We start from the raw sequence: 14,359 nt of genomic DNA, 5'->3' as shown, positions 1-14,359 counted from the left end.
ATCGTTTCGATCACGTCCTTATACATGCCTTTCCATTTTTTTTCTCTCAATGTGAGTACGTATGTTGCATCAACACCGCCATGTCCGCACTCGTGATGACTTTTTAGTATTACTCGAACCTTCTCGTCGGCGGATAGCTTTTCCTCTTCTTGAGTATTTGATGCTATCATCACAATTCTACTGAGTGCATCGGCCATTACATTTTCTTCTCCAGGTATGTATTCAATTATATATTTATACTCTTGTAAGGTCAATATCCATCTCATTAGTCTACCTGTAGCCTCTTTTAGATTTAGTAGCCATTTTAATGCTTGATGATCCGTCCTTATTATAAACTGTTGTGTTAGATAAACTCGTAGTTTTTTAACTCCCCATACTACACCTAGGCACTCCTTTTCTGTTACCGTGTAGTTAATTTCTGCTGGGCTCAAAGTTCTTGAGATGCATATAATGGGTCTCAATTCTCCATGTTCATCTTCTTGTTGTAATACTGCTCCCAATGCCAAATTCGATGCATCTGTATATAAGTAAAATTTCTTTCTAAAACCTGGTAGTTTCAAGCCAGATGCATTGGCGATTTCTTTTTTCATATTATTAAATGCTTGCAAAGCTTCTTCTGTCATTTTCAGTTTTGAATTTTTAGCTCCTTTAATCGTATCGTATAATGGATTCATTTTATCTGCGTAATTATTAATAAACTTGCTAAAAAATGAAGAATATCCATTAAAAGCCCTGACATCTCTTCTTGTCTTCGGTTAGGGCCAATTGATTGAACGCATCTTTTGCTGCAAAGGTATTGAAATCTCTCCGTTGCACACACTAAATCCAAGAAATTCCACACTTTCCTGTACAAATAGCCATTTTTTCTTATTTAGTTTCAGCCCTACCTTCTTAATAATACTCAGAATAGTCTCTAAATGTTGTAGATGGCTATCATGATCGTTTGAATATACTAAAATATCATCTAAGTATATTGTTACAAATTTATGCATATATTTCGCAAAGTACTTATTCATGATCTTTTGAAATGTGAAGGGTGCATTAATTAACCCGAAAGGCATTTTTCTCCATTGATAGATTCCTTCTCGTGTGTAAAAAGCAGTCTTAAATCTATCTTCTTGCCTTACAGATATCTGGTTATATGCCGATTCAACGTCCATTGTGCTGAATATTTTAGCCCCTTGTAGTTGATCCAGGGTCTCATCAATCCTTGGTATCGGATATTCATATGGTATTGTTATTTTATTCAATCGTCGAAAGTCTATACAAAACCTAATACCTCCATCCTTTTTTTTTTACTAGTACCACTGGTGATATATACTGACTTTCACTCTCCTCAATTATGCCCTTTTCAATGAATTTCTTAACTTCTTCTCGAATGATCTTGTGTTCTTCCGGGGATCTTTTATACTTTGGGCATGGAGACATAGTAGCTCCATTTACTAATTCGATCGCGTGTTCGATCTCGATATTATTTAAAGAATTATCATCAGAGAATAGTTTAGTATATTTTTCAAGAGTGTGTGTATACTTCTTTCTTAACAGTGTGTTTTCACATTTGATGTTCTTAATTAATTCATTCAAATCCGGGTTACTATCTTCCTTCTTTGTAGTAACTTCCGCGTTTAATACAATCCTTTTTTTCTTAGGTATTGATCTTTTTTTACCGACTTTCTTTTGGTTTATTGGGATATAGTCTATCATATTTAATTTTTCGATTTCTTCTATTCCAAGAATTATCGCTTCCTCCATATCATTCACCACTAATAAGGTAATTGTTTCCGCTCCTGAGCGATTATTTGGTTTTATTTTAAGTTTACATGAGCCTATCACTCTGCTTGTTCCATTAAAACCTTTTATTTCTCCTTTTTCCTTTAGAAATTCATCACTCAGCTCTTCCGCTTCTTTTCTACGTATAACTGATACGTTAGCCCCGGAGTCCAATAATGCTACTATAACTTGATCTTCAAAATTTAATTTTACTCTTGGTCTTCGATCATTTACTTTAAGTAGTTTTGCTGAGATAATAGAGCTTTCTTTTGCTCATTCTTTTTAAATAATTCTTTTTTATAAGGCTTTGAATCGGGGCTGACTCTTGTCTCGTTACCCCTGTAGTCTATTTTCATTTCACTACTTTTATATTCATTTTTATTTTTATATTCATTTTTATTTTTAAATTGTTTTTTATAGAAGATTCGAATTTTTTTATTCAATCTTTCTTCTTTTAATTTCATGAATTCCTCTAACTCGTTCCAATCATGACATCTTTCTATACCATCGCGTAGGTATTCGTCATCTAATAAATCTCTGAGTTTCTCTTTACTTCTTTTAAATAAGGATTCTGATTTTCCAGCGTATATATGTAGGCTGTAACTGTATGACAGCATATCTGGATGAATTGGGCCTTCCCTGATTAGGTCCCAGAACTTTTCAGTTTTATCTATTTCTGATTCTCTTTTAATAAAATTACGTTTAAAATTTTCAACAAATTGCTTATATGTGAGCATCGATTCTTCGTTCGCTCTAAACCATAGTTCGGCTTTTCCCTTAAGCATTGAAGTCGCTTTTGCATATAGGGTGCTCTGAGGCCATTGCTTCTCATATTCTAAGAATTGCCCTAAAAATGTCTTTGGATCTTCAGTTTTTAGTCCTTGAAAAGTTATTTACTTTTCCATTGACATTAAATTTTTTAATTTTAAGAGTATTGAATCCATATTTTCTTCTTTACAAATCTCTTCGTTGTCGCCATTTGTGATCCGGCATGTAGCCTGATCCGAAGTAGAAGAGGGTGAGTCTAAGTTAACATATTTATTTAAGTTGTTATCTTTTTTGTTGCTCATCGGAATTGTGGGTTTGGGGTAAATTCCGTTTAAATAGTTAATTAGATTAACTGTCAAACTCTTTGAGATGTAAACAAACAAACAAGAAACCAAAGTTCTACTAAAGTAGTAGTACTTCATGTGACATGCACTTTTCCTACTTTTAGTTTGTGCATGTCAAATGTTCAATGTTTGTTTACACTACTTCGAGATGTTTGACAGGTCCAATTATTATTGTTTAACTGGAAGCCGTATCGTCAGTGCAGGTCTGCAGCCTGACATATATATATATATGTATAATATAAAAATATCGTAAAAAAATATTTTTGCAAATCTTTCCTCAAAATCCGTCCAACTTTTCCTCCAACATTTATTTTAAAATTTTATCCAGATAAGGGCACGAAAAGATGGAAAGGAAGATTGGGAACCAAAATAAAAATCTTTTAATTACTTCCTCGGCGATGAATACCACAATATGTAATTATATCTTGAAAACTTGGGCTTTTAAGTATCAGGTCCCAGAATGATTTCTCATTGTCATCGGCTTCTTCTGCTGGAAGATATTCCTCTTTGAATTCTTTAATAAAACTTTCTAAATCTGTAATCTCGATGCTTTTTTAGCTTCAACCATGATAAAGCTTCAAAATCAAGTTTGGTTTTATTAATTTTGTATATTTGTTCGTGTGTCTGTACCCTCTACTTCTGTAAGTCGTGTAATATATTCTTTTGGATTTAATCTTCTAGTACCTTTAAATTTTTAAAATTTTTCTATAGTTAGAATCCTTGCTAACTTCTTGATAATACCCTCTATATTATCATTGGATTTAGCGTTGTCGCCATTGTGATACGAGCTGCCTCCCTGGCTGCTCGTTGTTTCTAAAATATATTCATAATTAATGTTTTGGATCATGGGTATTATACGACATATTACGTCGTATAATACCCATAAAAATATTTTTTATTTTACTCAAAAAAATAAGAAATAGAACTTCAAGATTGGAACAACTTTTGTCATTAAGACCTATGAATTAGGTTTTTTAATCAAGATTCTAAGAAGAAAGAACTTATTACTTACTGTTTGTAACGTAAATATATGTCTACGAGAGCCAATAAAAATGCAATTTGTGAAAGAACTTTTGGTTTAAATAATTCTAAATGTTTAAAAAAATTGTCGACTTATAGCATACCCACCAATTCTTTTTTTTACGATTATAAATTGAGTCTATCTGACGTTTGGCCGTCATAATTATGTGGTTGGAAAAGAAAAATATAATGACAGATTTCAATAGTTATGACATCAATCGAAAAATCGACTTCACGATATACTCTAAATTATGTATTTTATTTCAGAACACTTATTTATAGATCTTATTTTGTGAGAACTAATAGGAATTGTATGCCTAGTGGGCGACTTTGCATATTGCCACACGCAGAAATATCATGTTGATAAGGTTTAAAATTATCAAGTGTGGGTATTCGGTATTGTTAATGTAAGCTTTATACCGCCACAAGGATACATGGAAGTTGTAAATAATAGAACTTGTGAAACTTTGTTACATAATATTAAAACTGTTTGTGAAGGGGGACTATTATATACAGCAACTAAAGGGCTGCCTACAAAAAAATCCAGGAAATATCAGGCTTTGAACATTATACAGAAAATTATTTTCTTAATTTTGGGAATCCATACTTAAGAATTCATACTCAACATGTAAATCATACTGGGTCAAGCAAATTATTCATAAAAAAATGAAGGTATGAAAAAAGAAGTACGCAAGATTATCTTGTGAAATCATGTTTAAAGATAAATATAGAAGCCACAGTCTTCTATTGAACTGGGGTTTCGTCTGTTTCCAGTTTAAATCGTTACATAATCAGTTTTTTATACTGGTCTGCCAAATGGTCATTTTTTATGTATTTGTCGTATAATATTCATGATCCAATGTTTTTATTAACGTTCTTTATGCTAATTTTTTTCATCATCGGTGTCAGGATTAAAAATAGATCTTTTTATAGTTTTATTTTCCCACCCTGCCAACTATTTCAAGAAATGGCTGGAACTTTATGAATTATAGATATTAGCATATTTGAGTGTTGTAGCTATTCTAAATACTTTGTCTTCTGTCCATTATTTGTATGCAATTAGTCATTTTAAACAATGTCGTCTCAGTCATTTGACAGTTCTAACTATAGAATTAATATTTATGGCTCCTCTACTATCTTAGAGGGTCTGAAAAAATGTCATGTGACACTATCTTAGATATAGTATTAGCAAAATGACAAAAGTATTCATACATATTAAGGGGGGTTGAACTTACAAAATGATACATTTTCATAAGCTAAATGTTAATAATGTATATATCGTTGAAATGCTACAAAACAAGAGCCGAGGTTTTAAAATACAAGATATGCTAATAAAATTATTTGTTAATTACGATATTTCCGAAAGTCTAAATAATCAACATACTTTAGAATGCATAAAAGACCGCACCACTGCTTTGTCTAATGCAGAAATAGTCTGATTTAAATATACTTTTGTGCAAATTTCACTTCATAAAAAACATACCTTTTTAAATCAATACCTCTACACATTATTTCTAACACATATATTATGGACTCGATATTAAAAAGTTAGGTCTTGTTTTCCTGTAAGGATAAACATACATCATTGTCAGCTAATAGAATTTCGTAAGGCTAATTTTCGCCGTATCGTGAATAATGTTAATAAGATAGTTTATGTCGTAGCCCATCAAAACTGGCAAATCATCTTTCGAACAATTGGACGTATTTGATTGGCTACTAAAACTATATCAAAACATTTCCAAAAGAGGGGATGAAAAATAAGAATTAACAACTTGACATGGAGACAACTACAAAAATGCCAATTATTTTTCGCGGGAGCCAAATGAAGATGTTAACACTTGGTTGAGAATATCATGTTGTTGGGGGTTGTCTCTAAATGGACAGAGCAAGAAATAAAAAAAGCTTTAATTTTAAAATGAAAGGGGAAGCTTTATCCTGAGATCACAAATTTTTTCTGAAAAGATAAAGTCTATACGTCTAGAAGACTTTGTAAAAATTGTAAAAGTCAGATTTAGTGCAAGCAAGGACGATGATATTTTTTTAGGCAGATTCCTCTTTCTCGTCATCCCAAAAACAAAGGAAGATTTTTCCAAAATGCTAACACAAGCAATTTTTATCTCGGGAAGAAATTAAACATATTTAAATGCATTGTGCAAAATGAGCATAAATGAATCACCAATCCTGATTAAGCCATTGTTATTCCAAGCCTCAAAATCTGCTGAAACATGGGAAGACTCAATTCAGATGGCAGAAGAAATATCTTGGATAGCTCACATGGACAAAATGTTGATAAAAGTAGAAGATTGCGGAAATAACACAGTTAACACTTATAGCTATGGCAATGAGCCAACTAACAAAGAAAAATATGGCAAAGGGCCATCTAGAAACAGCAAAAACAGCAAGGGACCGTTTAACGGAGAAAACCAAGCAGGAAACTCTTTAAAAACAAAAAGTATTTTATCGTACATGGAAAAGGATCTCATGCTATTAAAGAATCCAATAAATTGACGAAATTTATCGAGGATAAAAGAAGAAAATATCCTAGCAATGCAAATATAGTAGAAGAAGAAGCGAAACTAAACAAAAAAATCAATTATGGTATTTATTATTCCTTATGCAGAGTTATTAACAAAGACAATCCTTTTTTATAGAAGGTTATGTATATAATAAAAAGAAAAGCGTTTTAATAGATACGAACGAAGATGTATCACTTACAAGATATATCGATATCCCGAAACATCTACATAAACATATTAACACATATTTGGACATCGTTAAGGGAGCACAAAATAACACATATAAAATTGTTGGGCAACTAAAAATTATACCATAACAATAAAAAAATAAAACCATCACAACCTCGCCACTAATATTACAAGATACATGATTTCTAGGATTCGAAGTTATAAAAAGAAACTTGAAATTAGTCACCGAGATATTTACAGAAATGTCTCCAAATGCTAAACAAAAAGTTAAATACTGTAACGATCTAATGAAATCAAAAATAGAGGAAGTATATATAGATTTATTTAAGACAGAAATAAGAGAATTTAATCTATCTACAGCTGGTAAACATAGCGTAGAAGTTAGTTGCAAAATAACAATTTGCCACAGAAATGTAGGATACCGGTTGCACAAGAGTACATAATTATCAAGAAATTCCGAAATTACTTTAGCAGGGAATAATTAGAGATAGTAAAAGCCGCTGGTGCAGTAGGATAGTCATGGTTCCGAACCCCAATAAAACTTGGAGAATGTGTAAAGATTATAGGGATTAAATCCCATAACAATCAAGGACTCATATATGTCCCCTAGAATTGACGAAATTTAGATAGTTGTTGTAAAGCTTCATGTTTTATAATCTTAGACGCTACAAGTGGATTCCAACATTTACCTATGGAAAAAAAAACAAAGAGAAAACGACCTTTTCATTTAGGGGTCGTTTATACGAATACAATAGGTTGCCGTTTGACTTTGCAATGCTCCGGCCACATTTCAGCGTGCAATGGACAATATTTTCAGATGCGAAAACAGAAACTTTATAATCCCTTATTTAGATGGTATCATTATATATAATAAAGCCAAGGACGACCACGATAAACACTTATAAATAGCGTTGGGGAAAAATTTGAGCTGCTGGGTTATCACTTAATTTTTAAAAATGTAAGTTCTATAAAAATGAAATTAAAATTTTAGAAAACATCATAAGAAGCGCATAAATAAAAGTTGATCCAATAAGAATCAGTCAAATAAACTCCTACCCAACACCTACTACATAGAGGAAATAGGAAGTTCTTAGGTAGCGTTAATTATTGCAGAGACTTTATAAAAGATATAGCAACCCTTACAGTGCTGCTATACGACATATTGAAAAAAGAAAAATTAAAATCAAATTAAAAATCCATCTAAACTAAAACAAATAGAATCATTTAATAATACAAAATTGGTGATGGGGAAAGCACAATTAGGACTTAGACCGATTTTCAGAAGCAATTCATACTCAAGACGGATGCCTCAGATTCGGGAATAGGTGCTGTCTTATTACAAGAGAACGAAAAGGGCGATGAAAAAATGTTCGCGGCATACAGAAAAAGACTTGATAAATGTCAAAATTATTCATTAGCGGACAAAAATTATTGGGCTTTATAAAAGGAATAGGTCACTTTCTACATCACCCATTGGGAAAAAATTTACTTTTAGAACTAATCTCGAAGCACTTATCTACCTCATGCAAACAAAGACCAATCCAGCCGACTATTAAGATGGTCATTAAAACTTGCCGAATACGATTTCAAAATAGAACACGTAAAGGGAGATGATAATATAGCAGACGGATTAAGCAGATTCAGTCATAAAAAAGAAATGAATAACGTAAATACAAAAATAATAAGTGTAGAGGATAGTAACAATATTCTGAAAGAACACAATAATATTTTGGACCATGGCTCCACAAACACCTGAAATTTATGATTTCCTAAAATTACGCGTAAGAACATGCATAGAGATCTAGAAAATTTTTGCTCACAATGCGCAATATGTCTTACGTCAAGGGAACCAAGAACTAAAACAACAAATAAAGTAATTTTTTCAGAAAGACCAAACGAACTCGGAAAAATTTATTTACTGGGTAAATGTACAAAACTACAGAATTGAAATCCGTTTTTGTAGCCATTTATCATTACACGAAATGGATAAAGACTAAGATATTAAATAACAAAATCTCAAAAGAAATTTTTTACACTGTAGGAGAGCTAATTATAAGAAAACACGGAATACCAGAAAAGATTTTGACGGATAACAGGTTTTGTTTCTGTTAACCAAGAAGTATCTTCATTACAGGAAAAATATACTGTAAATTTGGGGATTTGGTTCCCCATATCACCATCAGACAACAGGTGCAGATAAAAGAATCAATCAAATTCTATGAAATGCGCTAAGAAGAATGTCGTTATATGGAGAACGAGATTGGAGCCTTTTCTTAAAAAAGCAACATTGGCTATCAACCTTTCTTTTAATCGTGCCTACGGAACCTTCCCGTAAATAATGAAGTATCGGCATCATATGTGAATCGAAGTAGATAAGAAACTTGAAATTATTCTTAAACGATATTCCAAACAACACTTGCTTGAGAAAGCAAACAAAAACTCAGTTAGAACAAAAAAGATATAATTAAAGGAAAAGCTGATATTTAAGAAAAACTAGAAGCTGTGTACTCGTGATGATCTATATATCTACTTGGAAAGGATTAATTAAGCTCAAAATGGCTTTCCGGATACAAAATATTAGAAATACTATCGAAAGACGCTTACAAGGGGAAGTCAATGAACAACAAAGATGAATTTAGAGTTAATAAAAGCCACATAAAAAGAGATACGTCAAAAACTGAGCGAGGGGTGTCGTAACCCACCAAAACTGGCCAATCATCTTCCAACAATTGGACGTATTTAATTGACTACTGAAACTATACAAAAACATTTCTAAAGGAAGGGTTGGAAAATGAGAATAAACAACTTGAAAGTCCATATTGATCGTATTGAATTTTTCCGTACAAGAGACATATCAGAGCCAACTGGCTTGTTCCCCATTGCTAGAAGGTATTATAATGCTTAACATGACTAAAATAGGTTTTGTTTTTCAATTCTCATAACTAGATAAATTTCAACTTAATTTTATATCGTGTAATCTGATGATACAATAAAGGTTTTAAAAATTTTGGGTTTTTGCAAAATTTTACTTTTAATATCGACACAAAAGTGTTCAAGCTTCTGTCGAACAATGTTTAATTTGTCTACCAGTGCAACGATTGTTCCTACCAAGTTTAAATTTTAAATTTATGTAAACAAACATGAAATATTAATGTCAGAAACAGTTTGTTGCATAATTTAACTTATTAATTTTGTGATCTATGAAAATAAAACATTCTACTGTGATATATTTGTATAAAATATTTCTACTGTGATAACGTCTATCTAACTTATGAAAAATTATATGTGAGAACAATTCTCATAGATTGTTGATATTACTTCTGCGTTTTATCCAAAATATTTAAAAAAATTTGCAATTGTTTTTTTATTTTATAACATTTAAAACCGTTACGAATTAAAATACAAAATTAAATTTAAACGTTCTCCATATATTTTTATATTGTGTATAAATATGATAAACCTACTATAGTATAAACATAAACTTCGTATGAACAAAAAAAACATAATCTATTTCAATGAATAAATGTAAACATTCTATCTATTTTATATCTTCAAACGTTTATTAGACTGCGACAATCCGCTTTATGAAAAATTACCAATATGTAGTATCTTGTATCAATAAAGCACTCTTTCCTGTTTAAAATCACAATAGTAAACAAAAAAACGCGCGTAATAAAATCAGGGACGATCTTAAGGCCTCAAATAGACCTCATTATACTGTTTAGATCAATTTGTTTCTTAATTAATTCTATAAATAATTCGAAGAAGCATAAAATTTAACGTTTAAAGAGACATCGCTGATTACATTCCGACTAGTTTAAGCATATTTATACAAAAAAATTTAACGATCCAACGTTTGTGCTTGAAATTTTTGCGAGTCCTTGGCTTCGCCTTCTTTATTAAGTAGGCCGCATCATCATAAGAAAAGTTGTAACGCTCTATGTATTTTTTTATAAAAAATTAGCAAATTTAATGTTTTGTTTAATAATATGGGTTGGTAATAAGAATACAAATTCCGAGAGCGTAAACTTCTATGAAAATACATATATTTTAACGTGATAACAAAATTAACTATCTTTAAATAAAACTGTATCGAAATACTTAAATTCCAACTCAAGACATGTAATTTTTAAATCTTGTCGTCTTTCTTTGATTCCGTAAAATCAAAAAATTGTAGTTACTAAATGATCACTAGTCCAAAATACTGCATTTTTTTTAAATGGAATTAATTTTAATTTATACGTATTTTACTGTGTTTACGAAATAATCAAGCTAAGGGTTCTTGCACGAAGTGCTCATATTTGATCTGAAAAGATAGAATTTCGAATGAAATATGAGATTATTAAGCTCGATTTAGATTTAGAACAAGCCATTATATGTTGTTGGTAAATTTCTGTAACTAAAGATGGCCTGACCCTGTACTAAAATAACATGTCGTCTTTTAGGATATTACACACAAAAATGAAACTATGCATCTTAATTATTACACTGTTTACTTATACAAAGTTTTTAAGGATATGCCTTTATAAAATTTTAGAGATAAACATCTTGTAAAAATATACTTGGAGGTTGGTTTTTTGATTTGGATGAACATAAAAAGCAGTTTAATTTCGGGATATAAATTTATTCTATACTTAAAATAAGCCAAAATTGACACTAGATGATCCGGTATAGACATAAAACCATACTTAAATTATCTAGGAGGCCAGAAAATACTAACAAATGTGTATGCACTAGAAATAATCATGTTTCCTTCTCATGAACATAATATTCATTCTTTTAAAATCAAAAGAATATGTCCCCCCTTAATGCCAATAAGGAATCAACTGGCGCATGTAACCTCTTATTTGACTGTCATAAGACCATAGGCCCACTTATACATTCTTTAAATTGCTAGAAATTCTCGAGAAAAATAACCATCATAAATTAAACCAAGCTTGCTAAGTTCAGTTCTAAACGGTTGCGGTAGTAATATAAAAAAAAGTTTTCATTTTGATCATTATAATTTTTATGATATTATATATTATTATTGTAAAGATTTTATTAATACTCTCTAAATTCAATTTTAGAATTACAGGCATCATATCTAATCCAAATATTAACATATTGGTTATCAATACACACAGCCTTTTCAATATTTAATATATTTATATTAGTTCTCGATATTTTAAATTTAAAATAAATATTTCGGTATTTTTTATCACTTAAATCTTTCCTTATAACTTTTAAAACCCCTTTCCCAATTTTTTGTTTTTTAAATATCCACCTGAGTTCATCGCATTCTTCTGATATTTGTGCAGCTCCTTTTGATGTCTCGACATTTATGTTATAATTATTTGAAGAAATTGGAATATGAACCTCAAGAAAATCAAAGAATATATCTTCTGTTTCTAATACATATCCATCTTTAATTGGTTCAAATTTAAATGGTAATTTTCCGGAGGTTTTATATTTTAAACATTGTATATCTTTATCATACACATCAAGTTCCAGTTCTAATTTATTGAATCTTTCAGTTATTTTATAATCTGATAGAAAATTTATATTTTTATTATTTTGTATTATCAGTTTTAAAAAATTTTCTTCGTTAAATCTTGGTTTTAGAAAACAATATCCATAAATTTGACACGTACTATAATTCTTACCTAAGACACCATTATATGTCTCGATAACATCAATAAATATTTCATTAGTCGATAAAGTCGGGAGTTTATTTTGAATTTTATTTTCGCATATCATTTTTTCGGATATTATTTCTCTAACTAGAAAATAATTATCTGATATATTTTTAGCATTCAAAATACAAATTTTTTGTTCTAAATTATTTTTTATAATATTCAGATATGAATTCACGATAAAAACATCAATATTGCTGTATAAAATAGCTAATATAATATTATTGCATTTAAGCTGCGTAAGCTGTTTATTGTTGCATACGTGTGTAGGATATAATGGATTTTTTGGATACAAAGAGATGTCCCCTATTAATACTTCATTGTTTAAAATTATAAATATTTCTTCAATCATTGTTTACAATGTGTTGTTTTTTTTATAGAGATACGAAACACTTTGTTGTCAATACGAAACATAAACAAACAAATATAAAAACCCAAGATATTGGTTTTACGATTTTTTAACGTAGCATATAATAATATATTGTATTTACATTCTACTAATTAATGATAAAACTCATAAAATCAACTTTATATAAACTACACCAGACATCCAACAATTAAATCTTTCAGTCGCAGATAATTTAGTTTTTAAATGCGTAAAATTTAATTTTGAAATATTTACACAGTAAATGTATATTAAAAAGTAAAAATAAATTAGAAGTTACTACCATACATACATTAAGCGTGAAGATTTTCTAATTGTAGTTTGCGAAGAATAACTACAACTAAATAAAATAATTTAATAGGATTACGTTTGATGTATTTTATTTTCTGGCCAAACAATATTAAGTTTCGCGTTAACGTCTCCTGCTTGTAGTTAGCTTCTATCTTCCATAGTTCTTTCGCATCGGCTTCGTCTCCTCTCCTTTGGTAGTCCAGAGAAATGCTTTCTAGCGTCTTCTTTAGCGTGATCATCTAGATGTACGCTTCTACCTTCTTAGGGATTTCAAGTCTTGTGGTATAAGATTTGTGAAACCTTTTCACTATACCATCCCAAGTGATTACGTAGGAAATCATATATAACTACAACTAAAAAATCATTTACTAACAGTAAGATTATTTGAGGTGCCCTTAGCTTAGTGGTAGAATGCAATGCTTCCATTGAGCAATGGCTGGGTTCGATTCCTAGGGGCACCAAAATTGTTTCTACTTTCTATGATGCAGTTAGAAGAACTCAGATGATGAAAATGTCCACGATAATCATTAAGTTGATTCAATGAAACTTGTGTGTGTTCAGCCACAAGGGGATTAGCATCTAGTGTAGGAACGCACCTCAAAGCCATAAAACAGTATCACCCTTTGGTGACTTAATGATACATAAAAGTATCTAATGGGTACGGCCTAGTTGGAGGCCATGGCTGGTGTACTCTAGAGTGGGATCCTAGAGCTAACTAAGAGACTAGACGAGTAGGGCATTAGAAGGTCTCGTGGACCCTATCCTACAAGATTCTGTAACACGGTGGACGAAACTAGTGGGAGACTGGCGGTCAAAGCAGCCCAATAAAACCGCCGGGCTGGTGATGTGGTCGTGTAAGACCCCGTGTGTGCAATACAGATGATTGTAGGGACCTATGAGAAAGTACGATGATGTCTCTCCTCGGGTTATAGATAACCATGCCCGTTAAGTATATCCGCTGTGAGGTCACTCTGGACGCGATTTGAGCTATAAATGGGGAGTGTTCTCCTAGAGCCAAAGCCCAATGGATACAGCGGAGCTTGCTGCGCCGACAAGTTGTATGGAAGTAGTTTTAGTGAGTAAGAATCTCGCAGTATCAGAGAGAAGAGGATCACACCCAAATCCCTCTTGTCCCTATGTAAGGTTTCTCCCTACCTCTTACTTGCAAGAAAAAAAGTAAAATTAATTGTTGTAACAGAATTTGAAATTCTTCTAAATTAATTTGTTCGATAGTTTTTGTTAATATGAATGAAATAAGGATTATTTAATCGGTATATTATCGATTGAACGCACCAAAATTTTAATAGAAAAGTTAGAAAAAGTGGTATTCTCATAAAAAACATGCCTCAATTTATAAATTTGAAACTGTTTTAATTATTTAGACTGTGATGATGTTTTGTA

The 14,359-nt window shown here is 31.1% G+C and overlaps 2 protein-coding genes across 2 annotated transcripts; both read right to left on the bottom strand.

Annotated features, from left to right (window-relative positions):
- Window positions 1-270: 270 nt before the first annotated feature.
- On the bottom strand, window positions 271-2,555 carry VNE69_06098 (reverse transcriptase; the record flags this gene model as incomplete). Its single annotated transcript, XM_065473850.1, has 5 exons — window positions 271-352; window positions 391-739; window positions 776-1,209; window positions 1,280-1,909; window positions 2,005-2,555. 5 exons carry the CDS (start codon window positions 2,553-2,555, stop codon window positions 271-273), a joined length of 2,046 nt encoding a protein of 681 aa, XP_065329922.1.
- Window positions 2,556-11,650: 9,095 nt separating this feature from the next.
- On the bottom strand, window positions 11,651-12,634 carry VNE69_06097 (AP-2 complex subunit mu; the record flags this gene model as incomplete). The annotated part of the gene is made up of 1 exon (XM_065473849.1): window positions 11,651-12,634. One exon carries the CDS (start codon window positions 12,632-12,634, stop codon window positions 11,651-11,653), a length of 984 nt encoding a protein of 327 aa, XP_065329921.1.
- Between the last annotated feature and the right edge of the window lie 1,725 nt (window positions 12,635-14,359).

The sequence above is a fragment of the Vairimorpha necatrix genome, chromosome 6 (genome assembly GCF_036630325.1).
Source record: "Vairimorpha necatrix chromosome 6, complete sequence".
Classification (NCBI taxonomy): domain Eukaryota; kingdom Fungi; phylum Microsporidia; family Nosematidae; genus Vairimorpha; species Vairimorpha necatrix.
This window is presented reverse-complemented; position numbering and strand designations above follow the sequence as displayed.